Below are 23,481 nucleotides of genomic sequence, written 5' to 3'. Positions count from 1 at the left end.
GACCCGTTTAAATAGAGGAGCTGCTCCTTAAAATGGCAGCCCTAAACTATTGGCTAAGAATACCATGAGCTCTCCCTCCCTAAGTAAGGAGGAGCTCCTCTATTTAAACGCTTCAAATAGCCCTCACTGCATACAAAATATCCTTTAAAAAGATCATGTTATGTTACATCTCAGTCAATTCTGTATTTTCATGTTAAAAACTTTATATAATAAAACACTGCAAGTGTTAAAAGTATGGGGGGGGGGAGTCAAGGGGTGAGGGTATTCTTCAGATAGGCTATCTCTAAGCTTCATGCAGTCACAAAGTGGTGGTTTTTGTCTTTTACAATCAGTAAATGGAATAAAATAAATGTTATAACTTTCATAAAGCTTTTATTTTATATAGTAAGCTTATTTACAGTTAAAGTTACTATTCTTTCTAGTACAAGTTTTTGGTATAATTTTGTTTTAAAAGCAGGCCTAGGGCTTTCTTGTTATGTTCTGGCCTTCTTATCTCTAATCACAGAGGCTCCTTTTGCTAACAGTGGCTTTGCTGCTGCTTCAAATTGTGCTTACTAAAAAATGACCAGTGCTAGTCTAAAACTTTGTCACTATACATTACTTTTATAACCCTGAACTAATTTTTCCGGCTTACATTTTATTAAAACACTTATGCCAAAGGGGCTAAATAAAGGAATGTGTCTTCAGATAGTCTTGTTTTTCAAAGGGGTCTTCTTTTCTAGTCCACTACCTTCAAAAGGCTGTTTCAAGTTGTTCTTACTAAAAACCTTGGGGGAAAACTTTTTCTTATAAATAAATATGGAGATATACCTATCTCATAGAACTGGAAGGGACCCTGAAAGGTCATCGAGTCCAGCCCCCTGCCTTCACTAGCAGGACCAAGTACTGATTTTTGCCCCAGATCTCAAAGTGGCCCCCTCAAGGATTAAACTCATCACCCTGGGTTTCGCAGGTCAATGCTCGCACCACTGAGCTATCCCTCCCACTCTTATCCCTTTCTTAGTCAGGGTTTAACCCTGGGGTGCTTTTGCATGCTTTTTTTATTACAACACATACAAAAGTGTTAAATAAAGGGCTGTGTCTTCATATAGGTTTGTCTTTTCAGCTGTTTATCAAGGCCTTTGCAAAACTTTCACCTCTATTTGTTAACAAATTGCTTTTATAAACTAGCCGGCTGTGGCTTTAACCCTAAGGTAATTTCTTTTTTTTATTTTACATTGTAAATAAGATTACTTACAAAGTGATGCCTTCATTACATAACAAAAGGAAAATGTTTAGTTTAACAAGTCTTTGGTACAATTTTGTTTTAAAAGCAGGCCTAGGGCTTTCTTGTTATGTTCTGGCCTTCATATCTCTGATCACAGAGGCTGTTTTTGCTAACAATGGCTTTGCTGAAAGCCTGTTGTTTCATATTGGGCTTACTAAAAAATAACCACCTTAGTCTAGAACCTAGGGAAAAACTTTTTTATGACTATACATTAGTTTTATAAACAAGCTTTCTGTTTTTAACCCTGTACTGTTTCTGCAAACTCACATGTTATTAAAACACCTATAACAAAGGAATGTGTCTTCAGATAGGCTTGTCTTTCCAAGTGTTTATTCCTTTCCAAAACTTTCACCTCTATTTGTTAAAAAGGGGCGGGGGGGGGGGGGGGGGGGGACAACGACAAACTTCTTCTCTCTGATCCAGTGTTTTACAAAATAAGGAAATATAAACTGTCTGTCACAAAAAACCTGTGGTTTTAAACCTGGGGTGCTTCTGCACGATTTTTTATTGAAACACATGCAAAAGGGATGTGTCTTCAGATAGATTTGTCTTTTCAAGTAATTATACCTTTGCAAAACTTAATGTAACTTTTACTTGTGTTGGTTAAAAACCAGGTGAAGAAGCAAACTCCTTCTCACTGACTCACAGATGCTGTTTTGCTAACAGGAGCTTTGCTGCAGCTTCACATTGTTTTTATTTAAAAAATAACCCCCGTTAGTTTAAAACCTAGGGGAAAACTTTAAAAAATTGTTTGTTATTAAAAGCTTATGGTTTTAACTTTTATAAAAACCCCTATTTAAAAGAGCTACATGGCGAAAAAAATGCTGGGGGTCTGTTTCTTTAGATAAGAATAAGACAGTTACAAGGGAGGGGGGAGAAAGGAGGGGAGGGAGAAGAGAAGGGAGTTGGCTCTTGTTTAAAATCTTGGGACTATAGGATTGGTTCAGGAAAATGAATTCTATGACGCTGCTGTAGAAGAAACTCTGATTTGGTCCGATCCAAAGGCGCTGATAACAAGTCTGAAAGTTTCTGAACTGAGTAGTTGCCTCATTCTACAGAAAGACAGGAAAGGTAAAGATTCTGTCTCTCTCTGATTCAACCATGTGCTCTCTATCTTTGCCCTTTGCAAAGGGGGGCTTTCTTTTCCCTTTTCTTGCCCTGTTCTTTCTCTATTTTTCTCTCTGACCTCTTTTTTTTTTTTTTAAACCTACACTGGTATTGAATGCTTTTTTATTCACTTTTTTTACCAGGTGCTTACTAAACAGGCTTTGCCGAAGTATATTCCCTTTTTAAACCTACTTTTCAATATTATTTAACTTTTTTCTTAACCAACCCTGATAGTTAATACACCTTTTACATTTATCTCAAAATTTTCTATTCTTTAATAGCATACCAAACTAGGCCTTTACCATCATCTCTCTTTTCTTGAATAACTTACCTCTCTTCTTTCAAATTTCCTTTTTTTCTCTAAACCTTACCCAAACTTTCTTTTTTCATCTTTAAACTCTCTCACTCTAGTCTTTCAACCTTTTCCTCTCAATGTATCCAAGCTCAAACACACACAACACTTCCCGTATTCAAACACACATACAAAATTTTTTCAAAATGGCTGACGGCGCCAAACTTCGGCGCCAACGGAAAAGGGGTGGGAAGGCGGGACAAAAGCCCCAAATGGGGCATGGAAACCTGTCAAAAATGTATGGTGATGAATACTATCGAGGGATATACTACTCCTGTGTGTCCTGTAACAGCTTCTTACTGTCTGTGCTCTGTTTTCCCTCCCAGTTTCCCCTGCTGCATTGGACCACAGAAAGTAAAGCAGCTGTGGAGGCTGAGCCCAATGGGGGCATGGTGCTGCTCGAAAAGGAGAAGCCAGAAATGGAGCCAAGAGGCCAGTGGAGTAATAAAATGGAGTTTATGCTCTCTGTGGCTGGGGAGATCATCGGCCTGGGCAATGTCTGGAGATTCCCTTATCTCTGTTACAAAAATGGAGGTGGTAAGTCCATAAAAGCCCAGGCTGTGTGAGATGTTGGCCCAAGAATATGAGCACCAGAGCAGGCACTTTCATCTGTTCATATATACACGCCCATACATAGAGACCACGCCCACCCCCTGTACCTCCAGTGAAGCAATCACACAGCGAGATGGATGCTCAGAGTAGCTCTGCCAGATGGAGAGGAGCAATCCAGCTTTCAGTAGGCTGCCCGTTTTAATAATGGATGAACCTTTAGGTTTGCCATTTGTAGAGGCAGCCAACAGGTGAGATGCTTATCTAAAACACAGCTGAATTATCAGAACCTTTGGGGGCTCCATCCACCAGGGAACCCACCCTGTCAGTTCCCCCACCCAACAGTCCCTGGAACCCTTCCTCCCCAGGACCCATGCATTCCCCCTCCTCCCAGCTATTCCCAAGCGCTTTCTGATCACAGCTGATGTTCTGTCGGGCAAAACACTTTGTTGCTGTTATTAACAAGGACAAGTGCAGAGTCCTGCACTTAGGACAGAAGAATCCCATGCATTGCTACAGACTAGGGACTGAATGGCTGGGCAGCAGTTCTGCAGAAAAGGACCTAGGGGTTATAGTCGACGAGAAGCTGGATATGAGTCAACTGTGTGCCCTTGTTGCCAAGAAGGCTAATGGCATTTTGGGCTGTATAAGTAGGGGCATTGCCAGCAGATCAAGGGACGTGATCATTCCCCTCTATTCGACATTGGTGAGGCCTCATCTGGAGTAGTGTGTCCAGTTTTGGGTCCCACACTACAAGAAGGATGTGGAAAAATTGGAAAGAGTCCAGCGGAGGGCAACAAAAATGATTAGGGGGCTGGAGAACATGACTTATGAGGAGAGGCTGAGGGAACTGGGATTATTTAGTGTGCAGAAGAGAAGAATGAGGGGGGATTTGATAGCTGCTTTCAACTACCTGAAAGGGGGTTCCAAAGAGTATGGATCTAGACTTTTCTCAGTGGTACCAGATGACAGAACAAGGAGTAATGGTCTCAAGTTGCAGTGGGGGAGGTTTAGGTTGGATAGTAGGAAAAACTTTTTCACTAGGAGGGTGGTGAAGCACTGGAATGGGTTACTTAGGGAGGTGGTGGAATCTCCTTCCTTAGAGGTTTTTAAGGTTAGGCTTGACAAAGCCCTGGTGGGTATGATTTAGTTGGGATTCGTCCAGCTTTGAGAAGGGGGTTGGACTAGATGACCTCCTGAGGTCCCTTCCATCCCTGATATTCTATGATTCCATGATCTCCTTCAGGGCCTGGGTTTCTCCTCAAGGGCACCTGGACAACTGCCCCCCTATCCTGTATGTTTTGTGACCCAGGTGATGCTCCTGTCCCCACTAAACTCACCCTTCAGGCCTGACTGGCCCATGATTGTAGCCTTTCTACCAGTATTTTGGTATTTCTGGTAATCAGGGATCAGGAAAAATACTTATCCAAACAGAGGTGTGTTGTCTCCAATGAATTCTAAAGCTGAGTAAGGTCAGCGGATTTTCAAAGCTAAAGGGCAAGGCACTTGTCCTGGGGGTAAAGCTGAATTTGAGGAGCTTCAGGAGGGTGTGCCTGGGAGGATGAGAAAGGAAAGGACACTTCTACCTCTTCCCCAGTAATAGATCTATAAGTAGCCAACCCCTGGCCAGGGGAAACATTCCCACAGAAAAAAGAACGAGGAGTACTTGTGGCACCTTAGAGACTAACAAATTTATTTCAGCATAAGCTTTCGTGGGCTAAAACCCACTTCATCGGATGAGCTTATGCTCAAATAAATTTTAGTCTCTAAGGTGCCACAAGTACTCCTCGTTCTTTTTGCTGATACAGACTAACACGGCTACCACTCTGAAACCTATTCCCACAGAAAGAGTCCATCCCCCTTCACTGCTGCTTCTTGTGTGACTTCCTTACTTCCTTATTCCAGTAAAACTGCAGTAAGATCTTTTACATGGTTAAAAATGAGATTTTCTAGTGACAATAAAATGAAACAGAGTGAGGGGAAGATAACTGAACATCACCAGTTTGTTTATAAAAATGGTTGGACTTTGGTTTATAGATCTCTCAAACTGACCACAGCTAGGTCTGGGCAAAACTTGGCTGGGAGACTACCACAGAAAATTCAAGATGCTGCAGAAAGTGGTTTTCATGTTCTAATACAAAGCACCCTTCCCTTCGAGACCCAGTGGCTCAGAACTGTGTTGGGGGGTTGGCTGACCACTTGTACAGTCATGAAAGCTTCCATGTCATTTTTTGCAAAAATAGATGTTAACCCTGATATCCTGGCTAGCACTTTGGGAACTTCAGAATGCAAAGAAGCTTTATAAATGTAAGGTGGCACTCTTGTAAATGATTATTGATTAAATTGATCAGCCACTAGGACGATCAGAATCAGAAAACAGGGTATGGGATCTCCCTAAGGATTCATCTAATCAAGTACTGGATAATACTGTTGTCTCAGAAGAACTCTGACTGAAGGTCTTTTATGTGGCTGTGAAAGGAGCAGCTGCCTTTATCTGAATATGTACAGGATCTGTTTCCTACTTCATGAACTTGGACTGATCCTGTCTAGATGTGAAGGGTCTGCTGGCCCTACGTCCCCTGCAACTATAATACATCCGTGTTTAGGGAACATTTTGATGTTGCTCTTTATTTTAACATTATTGGCATAAGAACAAGGAGAAATGTTCTTTATTTAGACCCAATTGTTAATTATCCTTCATGGGAAGGAATGTGGGTCTGCATGACTGATTCTGGCAAGGGAGAAGCAGATCTAAGAAGAACCAGTTTTGCTTTTGAGAGAAGGAGCCCAAATCTTTCTTCCAAACATCTGTGTTTTTATCAGAGGACTGGGGCAAAGGATGGGAATATATTCACTTATCATTTGTTCCTTGTGTCTGATGAGGCCCTGCGGGCTGTTGTTTCAACCAGGAGGAGAATGGCATTTGCCAGGAGGGATAGCTCAGTGGTTTGAGCATTGGCCTGCTAAACCCAGGGTTGTGAGTTCAATCCTTGAGGGGGCCACTTAGGGATCTGGGGCAAAATCAGTACTTGGTCCTGCTAGCAAAGGCAGGGGGCTGGACTTGATGACCTTTCAAGGTCCCTTCCAGTTCTAGGAAATAGGATATGTCTGACGTTAGATTGAGGTGGGTGGGTTCTGAAGTGTGGAGTCCAGCTGCTCTCTTTGGAAAGGCAAATTAGGAGATGGGAGAAGGAAAGTCTGGAGACTAAACCAAGACCTGGCAGCAGATTAGAAGCAACTGGAGAGAGCTGTCCTGTGACTGCTGGGTAAGGAGGATCCAGTTTGGATACAATAAGATTTCCTCTTACCTTCCCAAACCTTTGCTCAAACTGGTTTTAAGGGCTGAAAAGTATAGTCAACGTTTATTTTCTGTGGCTTTTTTTGTCTTCTTGCCATTCTGCTCTTCCAGGTTCTGGCCAGGACCAGATACAGAAGTGCTGAAATAGCACGAGGATGGGGGTGCTTGTGGTATTTCCAGGACAAGAAGAAGAAAGCCGAGAGGCTGTTCTCTTGCAAGATCTGCACAGTTTTGCAGGCTCACCAGGTCCATTTAGTTCAGATAGGCAATTACATTCCAGGGTGTTTACCTGAGCCTTGATGGTACATCTCACTTGTTAGTGTACCTGATAATGGGTGATGATGATAATGTCGAGTAGTAAAGATTCCTCCATTTGCTACCCACTCTCTCTCTCTCTGCAGGTGCCTTCTTTATCCCCTACCTCATCTTCCTCTTCACCTGTGGGATCCCAGTGTTCTTCCTGGAGACAGCACTAGGACAGTACACCAGCCAGGGAGGGGTCACCGCCTGGAGGAAGATCTGCCCTCTCTTTGAAGGTGAGTCAATGAATGGGTTTCTCAGGTCCATGATGGTAATTTCTGGGTCTCATGGGTTTTTGTGTGAAAAATTTCAAAAGGTCTAGTTCTTGTTCTGAAGCAGAACAAAAACAAATGATAAAACCTGGACTTTTTTTGTGAAATGGAATTCTTGTTTTCTGGACAGCTCTACTTTAAAACCGCAGAGAATTAACCTCACAACTATCCTGAAGTTTTATGATCCCCATTTTACAGATGAGGAAACTGAGGCACAGAACGATTAAGTGATTTGCTCAGATTGGCATTTGCTGATATTGGCAGAGCCAGGATTAGAAGCTCCCGCCTAGAATCATAGAAGATTAGGGCTGGAAGAGACCTCAGGAGGTCATCTAGTCCAACCCCCTGCTCAAAGCAGGACCAACCACAATTAAATCATCCCAGCCACGGCTTTGTCAAGCTGAGCTTTAAAAATGAATAAGGATGGAGATTCCACCACCTTCCTGACCCTATGGTTTTGCTCTGGCCCCATTCTTTGGGTGTGGGATGTAGTTAGCAGTGAAAACCCTTTTTATTTCTGATTTCTCCACCGTAATGAACCACATCTGGATCTCCCACCCTCAACCTGAGTCTTATAGGATTCTTTGGTGAACCAAATTGCTCATTAATCTGCCCTGCCCGCAACTCCAGTGGGATGGCCTATGGCACTATTTGAAGCTAAAGTCTGATATATTTGGGGCTCGCCTGGGGGTCCATTTCCTAACCCCTGTCACTTTCCCTCTTAGGAATTGGATACGCCTCACAAGTCATCGAATCCTATCTGAATATCTACTACATCGTCATCCTATCTTGGGCTATCTTCTACCTGTTCAGCTCCTTTACTGCTGTGCTTCCCTGGGCCACCTGTAATAATCCTTGGAACTCAGGTACAACTTCAGCTAGTCTGTTTCTGGAAAGAGGATCTGGGTTTGAAAACTTTCCATCAAAACTGCTTTTTGACAGAAAATTGGGTATTTGATTAAACACATTTTTTGCACTGTTTGCTTTATGTGGAAAATTTTGAATTTTCATTGAAATATTCAGCTGAAAACTAAAATATTTTGATTTCAAAATGCAGTTGTGGGCCAAATGGGTGTTGTTTGGTTTCCTCATGTGCAGGGCTGGATTTACACCTTGCATGCCCCTAGGAAGGGTCCGCACACCTTTCATGGTGTCTGGGCAGCTGTGGGGCCTCCTGGCTCCGAGCTCCCCCCCTTCCCCCACAGGGGCTCGGAGCTCCAAAGTCTCCTGCCACCCGTGACTTGGCGCTCCGGGGCCCCCCACTGCCTACGGAGGGCTGGGATCAGTGGGGCTCTCCCCCCACGGCAGCCAGGAGCAGCAGGGTCCCCCCACCGTTTGTGGCAGCTCGGAGATCCGGGGGCCCCGTTGCCAGGAAGCATCCGGGAGCTGTGGGGTGATCCCCAGCCACCGGCAGCAGTGGGAGCTGTGGCAGATTAGCCACTGGGCCAACGGGGCCCATGCCCAGGGGTCCTGGTCAACTGGGGGCCCCTGGAAAAATGGGCACTCTGGTGCCCTGACCTATTCTGCTGCCTGCCACGGCACTCCTGCCCGGGAGCTGGGTCAGGGTGTAGTGGGCTTACCCCACTCACCCCACCCACCCGGCGCCCTTGATGGGGAGTGAGAGAAGCCCCCCGCACCCTGACCCCTCTCCCCACCAGGAGTAGCGGGGCGGGGGGTGAGGGGGGATGCGGGGCAAGCCCCTGTGCTCTGACCCCATTTCCCCAGCAGGAGTGGGGGTGGGAGGGACTGCAGGTGTAAGGGGTGGGGAGTGTCCGCCACTTGCTCTGGCCCAGAGCTCCACAAACCCCTTATCCGCCTCTAGCTGGGAGCTCCAGGGGTCCCCGCTGCCTGGCAGCAGACGGGAACTGTGGGGTACCCCCGCAATGGCTCGGAGCTCCTAACCATTGTGGGCAGTGCGGGTACTGCCACTTTTAACTTTTAGGCATCCCGCCACCCAACCCCCTCCATCACAGACCCTGCACTGCCCCAACACACACATACCTCCTGCACCCCCCACTGCCCAGAGCCTCTCCACAACCCCCCCAGAGACCTGCTCTGCCCCCCGACTGCACTCAGCAGCCCCACTGGGAGGTGGCTGTGTCTGCTGGGCTGAGTAAGGAGCGATCCAGGAGGGCTGCATGGGGCCGTCTCTCGCTCAGCTGACTCTGGCCCCACCCCTGCTGGGACCTGGGAGTGACAAAAAAATTTTAGGCGCCCCTAGTCACATGCCTACTGTGCCTAATGGGAAATCCAGCCTTGCTCATGTGCCCATTCTTCTCTATAGCCTGGGCTCCCCAGCTAGACTACTACTCCCATGATGCCCCATGGCCAGGATGCAACAGCCTCCTGACACCATGAGGAGAGACCATGATGCATCATGGGTTAGGTAGTCTGACCAGGGAACTCAGCTCATAGCGGGAGCATGTGACATCCAAACTACAACTCTATGGCAGCATTTCTAATGAAGATGTTTTGGTTTTCGATTTTTCATGGGAAATTCAAAATTTTCAGCAGCAAAAAAAGCCCATTTTCAGACCAGCTTTAGTCTGGAGTCCTCACCCCACTCTAAGCCATGGAAGGAGCTTTTCACTGGAGCTGGCACTGCCCTTATCTAGTGTGACGGGGTACAGCACAACCCACTCACTGCACCTCAGACCCTCAAGCATCTGGGCCAGCCTCCGTCACAGCAGAGAACTGTTTGTTCAGTCAGTCTTTGGCTTACTCAGGCCAGGTCTCTGCTAGGAGTGCACTGTTGGTATAGCTGCACCAGTGTACTGTACAGGCAAAGCACGTCTCATGTGGTTGCGGCTTATACCGGCAAAATTGTGCTTTTTCCAGTATAGCTTATTCCAGCTCACCCCCACCCCTCCTCATTCCCTGAGTAAAATAAGCTTTCCTGGCAAAAATCTTATAGTCTCAAATCAAGGTTGGATGTTTTTTCTGAAAGATTTGCTCTGGGGATTATTTTGGGGAAGGTCTATGGCCTGTGTCATCCAGAAGGCCAGACTGGCTGGTCGCAGTGGTCCCTTCTGGCCATGGAATCTATGAAAGTTCCCCTCTCCATGTTCAGTCGACTCACAGTCCTTCCCTGGCCATACCCCTGACAGGGGTCACTGCCTTTCCCAAAGGGGGATCTGACTCTCGCAGCTCCACAAGCAGAGCTTTATTTGTGGGGAAAGCCAGGGAAATTCCTCTCTGAGCTATCTCTTAACATTAAGTAACTTCCCAGCCTGGGTAACCATAGTCGCTGCCCCACAGTACCCTGCATTCCACAGCCATCTGGGTTCTATTCAGTAGGGAGCCTCCACTTCCCCCATCCCTCTGGCTGTTCCTGGACTAGGATTCTGGCAGGGGTGAGGGGAGAGTGATGTTTTACAGGGCTGCTTGAAGTGTGTTTGTGCTGCTGGAGTGAACAGGTTGGAGGCGGGAGGGAGCACAAATGCTGAGAAACATGAGAATTCTCTGGGCTCACCGACTTGCTTCCTCCTTTGTAGATCACTGTGTGGACTTTCTGAATCACTCTAACGTGGAGAACTGGACAACGCCTGCTAATGCCACCTCCCCAGTTACTGAGTTCTGGGAGTACGTACCCCGGTTTCAGACTCTTCTCTCCTCAAGCGGTCACAGCAGTGTGAATACTCCAAATGGAGTCTCTGTAAGGCCAAAAAAGATGTGCAAGTGCCACATCTCGGAACCCAGACCTCTGGCACATCGCACATCATGGGGCACATGAGCACACTCACTGCACATGCAAACTTGCATACTGACTGGGCACACTGACTGACAGAAATCCATGGGGCACATGGGCACTCCCAAGACACACGCTGTCTCACCCCATGCACCACACAGCCCCAGAGGTCAGATATTGACCCTTACCAAGAACGCATGCACATACGCACATGGACACATTCTTTCTGACATGGCAGATGCACTCAGCACCCGCAGGTTGTGGATACACAGGGCCTGAACACGTTGGCAGGGCCGCCCTGACAGACACCCAGCGGGCACGCATGTACGCACACCAAGTGTGATGATCTATCTAGAGCAGGAGGCCAGGTGGGAGGGGGCTGGAAGAGATTCTGCAAAGATGCTCTGCGGTGAAGCAGGAAGAGACAATGTAGCTTTCCCCCTTATTCTAATTGAGTTCCTTGTTCATTGTTAGAGGAAAGCAACTTTTTCTGTGATTCTTTACTGCTGGGTACCTAATGCACCCCGTGAAAACACCCAGAGGGCAAACAGACGTAGCACCCTAGAGGAGTCCTGAAAGGAGAAATGCTGCAGAATACACTGTAGGGAATCATCCAGCACTGGCCCTCAGGGGGCGTGAACAATATGGGAGTTGTAATTGTAAGGACTTGCACTCACAACCGTGCCCCCTCCCAATCTAGGGAAGTCACGGGAAGCAAGTGGGAATCAGGGGCTCAATCACAATAGCACGTTTTCATCCATCACTTTCAAAGTGCTTTGCAAAGGTGATCGGTATCCATTATCCCACTTAGCCTGTCTGGGTATGTCTACACAGCAACTAGGCACTCACGGCTGGCCTGTGCCAGGCGACTCGGGCTTGCGGGGCTGTTTCATTGCTGTGTAGACGTCCAGGCTTGGGCTGGAGCCTGGGTTCTAGAACCCTGCCGGGTGGGAGGGTCCCTGATTCTGGGCTCCAGCCCGAGCTCAGGAATCTACATTGCAGTGAAACAGCCCCGCAGTCCAACCCCTGTGAGCCTGAGTCAGCTGGCACGGGCCAGCTGCGGGTTTTTCTTTGCTGTGTCTCAGCTTCCCCATTGGTGAAGTGACTTGTCGAATGCAAAAGGATGAGCCAGAGGAAGAGCTGGGACTTCAGTGTCAGGCTCCCGTGCCCTGGGCCCATCCACCAATAGCTACAAAAACCATTGTGATTTCAGTACAACGTTGCCGGCCAGAAGGGAGCCCCTAGAGTTCTGGCGGGGGGGGGGGGGGAGGGTTTGGCCGGGAGGACATAGAGTTGTCAGCTATTAGGGTAGTGAGAGGCTGCAGGGGAACTGTCTGGACATGGTGGTCAGTTCTCACATGGTCCCCGTTATGCTATGTCTACACTATGAACGGGGGTGTGTGGTCCCAGCTCTTGTAGATATACTGATGCCAGCTCTCATCTGAGCTAGTGTGTGTAAAAAAGTAGAAATAGTAGTGTAGCCATGGTAGCATGGGCAGAGACAGCACCGTGCTAGATGCCCTGAGTACAAACCTCCTGAACTCCATGGGTACGTAGTGGGGGCTGCTAGCACAAGCCACCCCTGCCCATGCTACCACAGCTACACTGCTATTGTCAGTGTGCTAACTCAGGTGAGTGTGAGGGCGAGTATGGCTGGGTGAAGTGGGAATCACCCCGCTCCCCCGCTCATCGTGTAGACATAACCTTAGGGAGCCTGGGTGCTGAGGGGAACCTGTAGGGATGAATGAGGGCCATAACCATAAGGGTTCCTGGAGAGAGCCATAGAACATGGGGTGTTTGGAGGAAACAAAGTAGCCAGCAGGTGATTAGGAGCCATTGATGATACCGGGGGGCTGTAGGGGAGGCTGCTGATGGAGTGTGGCCTGCGAGGCAGCCAAAGGGTTGGCAGTGATGTGAGATCGGGAGTGACTGTGCTGTGAATGGTTGGGGGCTGCAGTGGGGCTATTGAGGGCTTTGGGAGAGTTGGAGAGCCCAGGCTGACTAAAGGGTGAGGTGGAACTGCAGGGGCCAGGCTGCGAGGGGATCCCAGAGACACCTAAGGCATTGTGGTGACCAAGAATACAGTATTGCTGTCAGGGCTAGGGTGACTGGAAGCAGGAGTGATGGGGGAGATTGGGCAGCTGTGCTATGGGATGTGTATGAAAACTCTGGGCGGGGGGCTGCTGGAAGAGTCAAGTCTGGGATGTTAACCTTTCTCTCTCCTCCTGCACTGGCAGGAAGCGAGCCCTGGGGCTCACAGACGGTTTTCACAATCTGGGCACTGTGCGCTGGGAGCTGGCTCTCTGCCTCCTGCTCGCCTGGGTCATCTGCTACTTCTGCATCTGGAAAGGAGTCAAGTCCACAGGCAAAGTAAGAGAAAAATCTGTCCCCTTAGTCCCTAAACCTTATCCTAGCTGCCATTTTATCTCTTTCCCCCCTTCTTAGCCTTCTCCATGATACAGAGAGAGAAGAAGAAAGGAGGCAGGGAACACACAAGACATAGGGCCATACTCGGATTGGCATGGGTGGGTGCAACTGCATTGAGGTCACAGCTGCTTACGCTGGGTCTAAATTTAGTCCATTATGAGAAGAGCAAAGAAAGTCAGTCAATCAGAGGGGAGACAAGGGAAAGATCTTAGAAGAAATGGTGAAGTCCTAGCCCAGCATGGTCCACTGTAATGGGGAAACCTTGTGAAAGACGCTACTTCACCATTAGCAACACACAATCATCCAATTGCTGATGCATAGTCCCCACGTGGTCTGGTGGCTTTTGCAGCATTAGCCTGTTTTAGTGTCAAATCTCCAATCACCAATTTAAACACCAGAACTGAGTGAATATCCCACTAGAAATAATCTCCTTAGGGGGTTCATCGCGGTTACCTCCCACTTCCTCATTATTTGTAGTTGCTCAGTTTGGGGGTTTTCTGTCTCTCTTTTTTTTCCCCTTTAACTCAATGGATTGCTCACAAACAGGGCGCTGCTGTGAGCATTCCACACTTGATACTGAAAATTTGAGCTGGGCTGGCTGGTTGTGATTGCATAAGTCACATGGTATTGTTTCTATTCCTGGATTGAATGAGCATAACATATTTCACATGGGAGGCTTAAAGAAGCCACTCAGGCTTCAGTGGTGCAGGGCTGAAGTATAACCCCCTGAGCAGCAGTGAGGGTGGGTTATACTACTCAGGGTTGGTCTTGCACATTTCTAGAGGACCTGTGACAATCGCTGAGGGGTGAGTGGCCAGTTTCTTCAATCCCCTTCTTCCATAAAAGATTTTTCCCACTATTTGCTCTCTCTCCATCCATGAAGCTCCCATCACTCTCACCTTTTCCTGGTACAGGTATTGGGACGCGTCCTTCACAATAGACACATCTCTTTAGTTCTGTGTCAATGAGCTGCTGAGTCCACAGGGCTGTCTTCATCTCCCATATTTACAACCTTTTTACCACTGTGCTCCTTGGCTCAACTCTCAGATGGGAATGTGTGGAGCCTGCAAGACTCTTTGCCTTTAATGGAAATGTACTGAGTTGCTCTCTCCTGCTTGCTGCATATGTGTGGAGACCCAGGGGACTCAATTAAAATCCATGTCTCCTCCCCACTCTTCTCTCTTTGCACTTCAGAAAACAATCAAATACTGAAGTGTAAACATGCGGATTTAAAAAGATACTTTAAAATGATGTTGAAAAATTGGAAAGGATTTAGAAGAGCTACAAGAATGATCTGATGCCTGGAAAATCTGTCTTGCAGTTAAAGCCAACCTGGAAACGGTTTTCCTGTCCTGTGAAAACTTTTGAGATTTCAAAAAACGTTTCCCCTCCTGAATCAGGACAAAAGGTCAAAATATTAAAAATTTTCACAAACTGAAAATAAAAATAAATAAATAAATAAATAAATTAAATTTGGGTCAATAATTTTGCAATGTTTCATTTCTATTACAAGTTTTCAACTTTGTTTTTTTACTTCCATTAGTTTAGTTTTCTAAACCTAAAATTGTTTTGAACTGGTAAGCCAGAATTTGTCATGTTGGCAATTTTGAAACTTTATATACAAAACGTTTTGAGTACCGATTTGTGGAAACCGACCCTGTTCCATGAAAAGTTTTGGTTTTGACAAATCTGCATATTTTGATGGGCAAAAATAGTTTGATCAAAAATTTTCCAACCATATCTACTGACAGTGAGAGACTAAAGAAAGTTCAATCTATTTATCTTAACAAAGAGAATGTTAAGAGGTGACTTGATCAGTCATAAGTATTTACATGGGCAGAATATTTCTGACAGTAGATGGCTCCTTAATCTAGCAAAGTCCCACAGTTGACAGCTGAAGTTTGACCAATTCAGGCTAGAAATAAGGTGCAAATGTTTAACAGTGAGAGTAATTAACCATTGGAGCAATTTACCTAGGAATGTGGTGGATTCTCCATCATTCCAAGTCTTTAAATCAAGCCTAGATGTTTTTCTACAATAAATGTTCTAGCTCAGTCAGATGTTATGGGCTTAATGCAGAAATTGCTGTGTGAAATTCTATGGCCTGTGCTACCCATGAGGTCAGATTAGATGATCATAATGGTCCTTTCTGCCTTAAAATCTACTCATCTGATGGGATGCTGTCAAGTAATTTAACTGTTCTGCTCTGTTTCTTACAGCCAGAAAAAGTTGTGCTTTGACATATTATGAACAAGCAGTAGAGAGATCATAGAATCACTTAAGAAGAACATACCTTGGTTTAATATTTGCAGTGGTGTAAGATTATTTTCAGAGATCAACTACAGAACTTTGTAGTCAATGGGAAGTCAACTCTTGACTGAAAGTTAATTTTTAATAGTCGATACTAAAAGGCCCGGTACCAGATCCTAGAGCTGGGAGAATAATTCATATGAAAAGTCTGAATGAGTAGTTTTTTAAAACCAGTTCAATTTGGCCACCTTTGTGTTTTCCTTTTGTGTTTACTTTTCTCATACTTCAAATAAATCTGGTTTACTAGCATAAATGTTCACAAAAAGTGAATTTCAGAGACAAATTTCAGTGCCAGCAGTGCTTGTGTGCTCCTCCAATCAGGGAACAGAAACAGTACCATCTGACTTATTTGACCAATCACAGTCAAATAACACAGTTTGATGTTTGAATATTTGCGATCAATCAATAGTGTGAACAAAGATTCAAAAGTATATTATTTGAGTGAATCTGAATAATGAATACCTTTAGGGAAATTGCAACTTGCTCACTGATATTCAATTCCAGAAGCAGAAAAATGGGCTTGACGAATGATTCATTCTGCTCAAACCGTTCCCTAAACCAATGCATTTCATTTCCCACACAAAAGAGAGGACAGGAGGGCTTTACAAAAACTGTGGTCAAGGCTTTCAAAAATACATCAAGATTTTGGGGGCTCTCAGATTCAAGTTGAGATGCCTTAAAGAGGCTGAATTTTTCAGGGTGGTGAACAATCACTCTTGGGAAATCAGGCCTCTGCTGGGTGTCTCAAATTGCTGCCTTGTTCTCCTCAAATTCACTGCTCACTTTTGGAAATCTTGGCCATGAATAGAAATATTTTCATGACCTTTAATTAGAATTCAGTGAAAGCAGAGGCTTTGAGAATTTAAAGACTTAGGTGTTGTTAATAATAGAGTTAGGGGATTTGCTTTGGATGTATAATCTATAGGGTGACAACATCCCCTTTTTATCCTTCTCTCTGCTTCCAGGTTGTTTACTTCACTGCCACATTTCCCTACTTGATGCTTTTTGTCTTGCTGATTCGAGGGGTCACCCTGCCTGGTGCTGCTGAGGGGATCATGTTCTACCTGAAGCCAGACATTTCCAGGCTTGCAGACCCACAGGTGAGTGAATACAGCCTGATACTGTGAGGTGTGGAGAGACTCCAACAAAGTGGTGATGGGAAAAGCAGGGGTTCAGCACCTCGCAGGATCAGGCCTTAATTGACTGCTATCTAGATCAGGTTGGACTTCCCTCCCCTAAGAGACCGACAAAATACTGAGGCCTCTTTAAAAGGGTTGATGGGGGAATCTCAGCCCAGCACAAATATAGCCTTTTTGTCAGGGTATTTTAAACATATGGATGTGTTAGGTCATTGCCATTTAGGGGCTTGGCAAATGCAGAAGCATCTATGAAATATTCAGTGTATGACAGATGGTTTTGTTGAGCCTTAAGTGAAATGATGATGAACAAAAGGAGAAAAAAACCTCTCTCTTCATGCTTTCTGGCCCAGCTTGAGCTTTTCTTGGAAGAGGCTGGAGCTTCCTCAAGGAGACGAGCTTCCTAGTATAAGACAAACTGCAGTAGGTGTGTAGGTAACTATTGGAGCTACAACTGGTCAGTTTTTATAAACAGGAGCCCCTTTATTCTGAGATTCGGCATTTCTGGCATTTGCTGTGAAATCAGCACCTTCTTGCAGAATTGTGCTCCAGAATCTCGGCTTTAATTTAAAAAACATTATATTTCTAGCCCTTATCCGTATGGGGGCGGGGGGGAAGCTTGAAACTGTGTAACTTGCATTCAGTGTTAGTTCCCTGAGTTTGCAGAACTCCAAACTATTGTTCCATGCATCCCAATGGGGTGTTAGTTCTGAGACCTAATGGAGGGTATTTAAACATTAATTATTTAACTGCTGATTATTGTAGCAGAAGCAATCAGCTAATGTGCTTTTCCCACATCTCAAACTGTTTCCTGCATCTTCCCAGATGGCAAAAGGCCCAACTGCTCCTTACCCAGTTGCTAACACCTCCAGCTTCCCCGATGACTTTCAGATGCAGTTATGTCTTGTCAACACAAAAATCGGTGACATGTTGAAAACATGGAGACAGCGTAAATTAAATGGAATTTTAATATGAAAATAAACAACACAGGGGCTGAGTGTCTTATTCGTGTTCAGTTAATTCATTAAAAGCCTCCATTTTCTAATCTAAATGAAGTTGATATGGAATTTCTGGTCTGCCACGTGGGAGAGCTGCAGGAGCCAGACACCTTGCTGCAGAATTTGAGTCCAGTTTGTTGTGGATTAGGTTGGACCTTGATTATAATGGGGCAGGGGGGGAGGTTCCTGGGTGAATCTGTAGGTCTGGATCTATGAGGGATCTCAGTTAATTCAAACAGCAGTGGCTGGCTGCTTGTATTTGAAGGCCTGCCAATTTGCAGCCACTTGGAAGCCTGCTGGGCACCGTTTAGGGGACAGCAAGGATACTGGACAAGGTGTTCCTTCCTGGCTGTTAACTTGCTGCTAATATCCTTCCCTGGCTGTGTGGAAGATTCTGAGCACTGCAGCCCATCTTTGTGGCTCTGTACACTAGCATCACACTGTGTGAGAGAAAGTGCTATCAATACAGTGAAGTGGAGGAGGAGCCAGCAGCTGAAGGCTGAAATAAACAACAAACTCTGCTGCTCTGGATGGGTGCCAGGATGAGTTAATGGTGGTGATGAGATACTATGAACCCAACATCTCCTGGCTGCTCCCGTTGTCCTGATCTTCCTCCACCCTCATGTGTAGGGAATACCGGGTGGTGTGGTGTCATATAAAGGTTTTATTGGCACTTGTTTGGGATGGCTTTGTGAGATACTCCTGTTTTTTTCACTCCCAAGCCGCTAAGTGATCTCCAACTTGTGCTGGTACAGTCTTTATACCATGCCACATCCCCATGCACCCTCTCTGTACATTCTGCGGGCACTTTAGCTTAGAAAAAATGAATGGTGTTTGGGATTGATCTAGCCCCCTGATTCACTGCCTCGGGGGAACAGATGATGACAGCCCTCTTGGAATATGCCCTCCATCAGGGTAGCTGGTGAAGGACAGATTATGCAACAGACACCCTAGGGCAGGGATAGTCAATTATTTTTTGTCAAGGTCCAAATTTCTTGGTCAAGGTATAGTCCAGGTCCAGAGTCCAGAGAAATATTTTCACACCTCCATAACAATAATGATGATAATAAGCAAATACAAAGATTTTGTGGTCCGTTCGAAAGTGTCTGGCAGTCCAGATTTGGCCCACGGTCTGCCTGAGGGCTTAAAAATCACTCTCCCTGCCCCACTAAAATCCATTCTTCCTTGGATTATTTGAGAGAAGCCGTTGGGGTCCAGAAGGAAAATTCTCCCTTTTCATGGTGGAATCTTCACTCCAGTCCCCCAAGCTGGGACAATCAATCCAGAGACATGTCACACCCTGTATGGATTCTTCCCTTCTCTGCCTGATGTGGATTTCTCCATATCTGACAGGCTGCTGCTCTGAAGTGTGTGTACCCTGACAGGACTTTACCATTTATTTCCTTAGCCGTGGCTGCAAATCACTGTCCTTTTCTGTTCTAGGTGTGGATGGATGCAGGCACTCAGATCTTCTTCTCTTATGCTATCTGCCAGGGGTGCCTGACAGCCTTGGGCAGCTACAACAAGTACAATAACAACTGTTACAGGTAGGAGCAGCCTGTGCCTCTCTCTCCCTCTCACATCCAGCTGAGGGCCGTGTGGGCAGCCAAGCAGAATGTAGTTGGAGCTGTGGCACTCACTGCCTCGAAATCACGCGTGGGGCCCACGCCATTTCGTCCTATGCTCTTGTCAGCTCTTACAAGCTAAGCAGGGCTCAGCAACTGGGTAGGAGACTACCTAGGAAAACCCAGGGGCTACAAGAAATGCCTTTGGTGGCTCTGCCGGTGGCACTCTTCCATCTGGGCAGGGAGAGGGGGCACGGGACTCCTGGAGGTGCCATTGTTGAGTTGATATGGGTATTGTAAAATGTTAACTGATATGGAAATAAGATTTAGTAATGCATGTGGCCAAATTCAGTTCAGTTACCTGGGTCTGATCTCGGGGGAGTTACACCAGATTCACAGTGGTCTAAAGAAGAGGAGAATCTGCCCCATGGCATCAAATGCCTTATTAAAATCCCAGCCCCTTTAGTGCACCCTGTGTGTGTTTTAATTCGATCAGAAAGAGCAACAGAAAGGTTTGTCTGGCATGACAGGTTCTTTTTCATCCAGTGCTTATTGCTTCTAGTTCCCTTTTCCTCTCAGGCCTGATCCCCAGCCCATTCAAGTCAATGGGAGTCTTTCTATTGGTTTCAGAGGGCTTTGGATCAGGTCCCTTGTTATTTAAGGATCCTTTTTCTCTCAGTATTTGTTCCATTGCTCTACCCTCATATGATGATTCCTGTTGCCCCTTGTTGTGCCAAGTCCCTAGTGACTTCACTGGGGCATCCTGCTTACAATATATGGCTGCAGCCCTCCGTTATTTTTATTGCCAAGTATAATCATGTAGTTCTTGTAGTGCCATGGGTCAAGGCTGTAGGCTGCCGAGTTCTGTTTTGGGCTGCTGGCCTCTGGAGGAGTCTCAGGCTAATGTTAGTGTAAGCAATTGCATGGATTCATGTCCCATTCAGAAAGCTGAGCACAAAAGCAATTGCCCAAAGTGGTAAATTTGCAGAGGAAAACAATGCTGTCTCTCTCTTCTCTCTTTGGTTCTTCCCCCACAGGGACTGCTTCATGCTATGTTTCCTGAATAGTGCCACCAGCTTTGTGGCCGGCTTTGCTATCTTCTCTGTGCTGGGCTTCATGGCACAAGAACAGGGCGTGCCCATTTCAGAAGTGGCCGAGTCAGGTAGGTGCTTTCTAAATGTGACAGGGCCAAAAGGAAAACTTAAAACATGGGTGGACTTTTTAGGAATTGACACCTTTGAATATGAAGCCAACCCATGAGGTTAGCAGTGCTGCTACCTTGAACCAATCCTACATCCTCTGTAATTGCTAGTGTCCCCAGTCCAGTTGCCCAGAACAGCCTCTGCCTATTCTGCGGAGTCAGAGGCCCTGTCATCCAGAACCACTGCTTTATTCTCTGCTATCCTGATGCACTTAGTGCCACTGTCCAGAAGCAGAGCTGCATTCCCTGTTGTTTTGAAATCCCTGATTCTTCTTTCCAAAACCAGCCGCTCAGCCCATGTCAGCAGTTATTATCCCGTGTGTCAGTGACCATTGCATGATACATTCTGGGGAAGTGAGGTCTTGGCAGGCTAAGTTTTTTAAACAGCACATCAAACTGGTCTCTGTGTTGCTGGGTCGTGTTTTTGGGGAAACCTCATCCTTACTCAGCTATCTGATTGGCAGGTCCGGGCCTAGCATTCATTGCGTATCCAAAGGCTGTAACGATGATGCCTGTGTCTCAGCTCTGGTCCTGCCTATTCTTCCTTATGCTGATCTTCCTGGGACTGGACAGCCAGGTACAGTAAATACCTTGGAGTTAGAGGGAAAGAGGAGGGTTGTCTGTCACATGTTTGAGAGCCTCATGTAGATCATAACTCGTGGGTGGGAAATGGTGATGTGTCTCTCAGCCACCTGGAACACCTGTCACACATCCATGTTACTACTTCAGAATGATAATACTTAGAGCTGGCCAGTACATCCCAGCAGTCAGCTGGTGTTAGGTGTTGCTCCTTAACAGTGATCTGCAGCACCTGTACCTTCCAGCATAAGTCTCTGACAATCCAGTGACAACCAGCAGCCACACTTCTTTGTCCTTCCCGCCAAGTCTGCCCTTTGGGGCTAGCAGTCATCTCTCATGAACCAGGCACTTTGACACAAAATGTGTAGTAATCTCCTCTAAGTTCACTAGGACTCCCTTTGTATTGTGACAAGCCCCATCTGTAACTGTAGGTTGATGGCAGCTCCCACTGTACTACGAGTGTTCTTGATTCCAGGTGTGACTTGTGACCTGCAGTACCCTCACTGTCTCCTGGCTCCAGAGTAGCTGTTTCCTGGCAGTAACTTCTTTTATACCACAGTGGTTCCTTGTGACACACAATTTATTTTTTGATAATCCTTTGTGGTGAGGTGCAATTCCCTTATTGTCTCCATGTTCCGTGTGTCATTTCTGTTGTACCTGAACATCCTCCCTACTCCAGGTGGAAGGCTTGGGATAATCTCACTCAGTTCCAGATGTGGTTCCAGTCACTCCTCCAGGGTGCTCAATTCCTGATGTTGCACCAGTGGTAACTCCACTTCCTTTGGGACTCAGATGCAGCTACACCTCCCTGTTTCCAAGCAGTTCATGCTTTAGGTGTAGGAAAGAGGAGAGAGACTAACTGAGTGGAAGAATGGAAGTGGGAAAGAGGATGGCTAGGGAAAGAGAGACATTAGGTCCTTGGTTTCTTGACTTGAATTCTTCTGCAGTTCGTCTGTGTTGAGAGCCTGGTGACGGCCATTGTCGACATGTACCCAGAAGTTCTCCAGAAGAAAGGGCACCGGGAGCTGCTGATCCTGGCCGTTGCAGTCATATGCTACCTGCTTGGCCTGATGCTAGTCACTGAGGTAAGAAGGGAAGTACATGGTGGGGGAGAGGGATATGGACTTGTTTGGAGCAGTATTATCTGCAGCAAGTTTGTATTTCACACTGTTAGTTATTCTCTCTCTCTTTAGCTTAGTTTATTAGCTGGTGCATATCAGAACCAGTAGTTCTTCTTTCTTATATAGTGCCAGTTGAGATGTTGTCATACTGTATAGCTGAGCTTCCTCTGGGGTATATCTCAGAGATAACCTAGCACAGGGGTCAGCAACCTTTCAGAAGTGGTGTGCCGAATCTTCATGTATTCACTCTAATTTAAGGTTTTGCGTGCCAGTAATACAATTTAACGTTTTTAGAAGGTCTTTTTCTATAATATACAACTAAACTATTGTTGTACGTAAAGTAAATAAGGTTTTTAAAATGTTTAAGAAGCTTCATTTAAAATTAAATTAAAATGCAGAGCCCCCCAGACCAGTGGCCAGGACCCAGGCAGTGTGAATGTCACTGAAAATCAGCTCGTGTGCCGCCTTTGACACGCGTGCCATAGGTTGCCTATCCCTGAACCTAGCACCAGGGAAGGGCCACCTGAAAGGAACTTTATATCCAAACTCCAGTCCTGATGGCTCTCAGGTCAAAAGTAGAGGAGCTACACGTGAGATGTGAATGCTGCCAGTCTTTGTCTGTATGAAATTTTAGTTTGTACTGACTTCACTAGTGCTTTTTATGTAGCCTGTTGTAAAACTAGGCAAATATCGAGATGAGTTGATGTACCCCCTGGAAAACCTTGGAGTATCCCCAAGGTATGTGTACCCCTGGTTGAGAACCACTGATTTAGAGGAAAGAAGTCATTGATAGCTGCTCCCCACACTCTGGAGACAGCAGGATCTTGCTATCTGATACAACCCTTAACCTCTCTTAGATGGCATTCCTGCAGTCATCTGAAAAGTCAGAGGTCCTTACTGAGATTTTACTGCGGAGAATTCCCGCAGAAGGCAATAGGAGTTTAGCCTGAGTAAGGACTGGGTGAAAACTGCATCAGGACTTCAGGACCTATCTAACTTCCCTGGGGCTTTTACACATTGCCCATCACTGCGGGATAATCTAAACACTGCACAAAGCTGGCTCAGTGTTTGGTGGGATTAATAGGAAAGCTTTTCTTCTGTCTCCGTGGCCATTCAAGGGGTTAAATAATTTTCCAATGTATCTGCTCCACTTTTTTCTTTTCTTGGAGGTGCTATTTTCTTGTCAAGACCAGTTGTGAGAACACAAGAGAGAGTCAGATTGTACAAATAGCTCTCCTGAGAGTAGAACAAATGCTCAGTCCATTATACTGTCATTGCACAATAGAGAGCCAAAGGCCGTTGCTTCCATAG

The 23,481-nt window shown here is 46.0% G+C and overlaps 1 protein-coding gene across 1 annotated transcript in view; it reads left to right on the top strand.

Moving 5' to 3' along the window:
* Positions 1 to 3,115: 3,115 nt before the first annotated feature.
* The window catches only part of LOC135891577 (sodium- and chloride-dependent betaine transporter-like), a 55,616-nt gene continuing 35,250 nt past the window's right edge, over positions 3,116 to 23,481 (top strand). The window contains exons 1-10 of the mRNA XM_065419164.1: positions 3,116 to 3,263; positions 6,975 to 7,109; positions 7,871 to 8,011; positions 10,640 to 10,727; positions 13,071 to 13,203; positions 16,536 to 16,670; positions 19,148 to 19,251; positions 20,307 to 20,431; positions 20,935 to 21,047; positions 21,997 to 22,134. Coding sequence (XP_065275236.1) covers positions 3,116 to 3,263; positions 6,975 to 7,109; positions 7,871 to 8,011; positions 10,640 to 10,727; positions 13,071 to 13,203; positions 16,536 to 16,670; positions 19,148 to 19,251; positions 20,307 to 20,431; positions 20,935 to 21,047; positions 21,997 to 22,134 — 1,260 coding nt within the window. The remainder of the gene's footprint in view (positions 3,264 to 6,974; positions 7,110 to 7,870; positions 8,012 to 10,639; positions 10,728 to 13,070; positions 13,204 to 16,535; positions 16,671 to 19,147; positions 19,252 to 20,306; positions 20,432 to 20,934; positions 21,048 to 21,996; positions 22,135 to 23,481) is intronic.

This window comes from Emys orbicularis, chromosome 1 (assembly GCF_028017835.1).
Source record: "Emys orbicularis isolate rEmyOrb1 chromosome 1, rEmyOrb1.hap1, whole genome shotgun sequence".
Taxonomy (NCBI): Eukaryota; Metazoa; Chordata; order Testudines; family Emydidae; genus Emys; species Emys orbicularis.
Note: the sequence above shows the minus strand (reverse complement) of the source record. Positions and strands in the feature narration are given on the sequence as shown.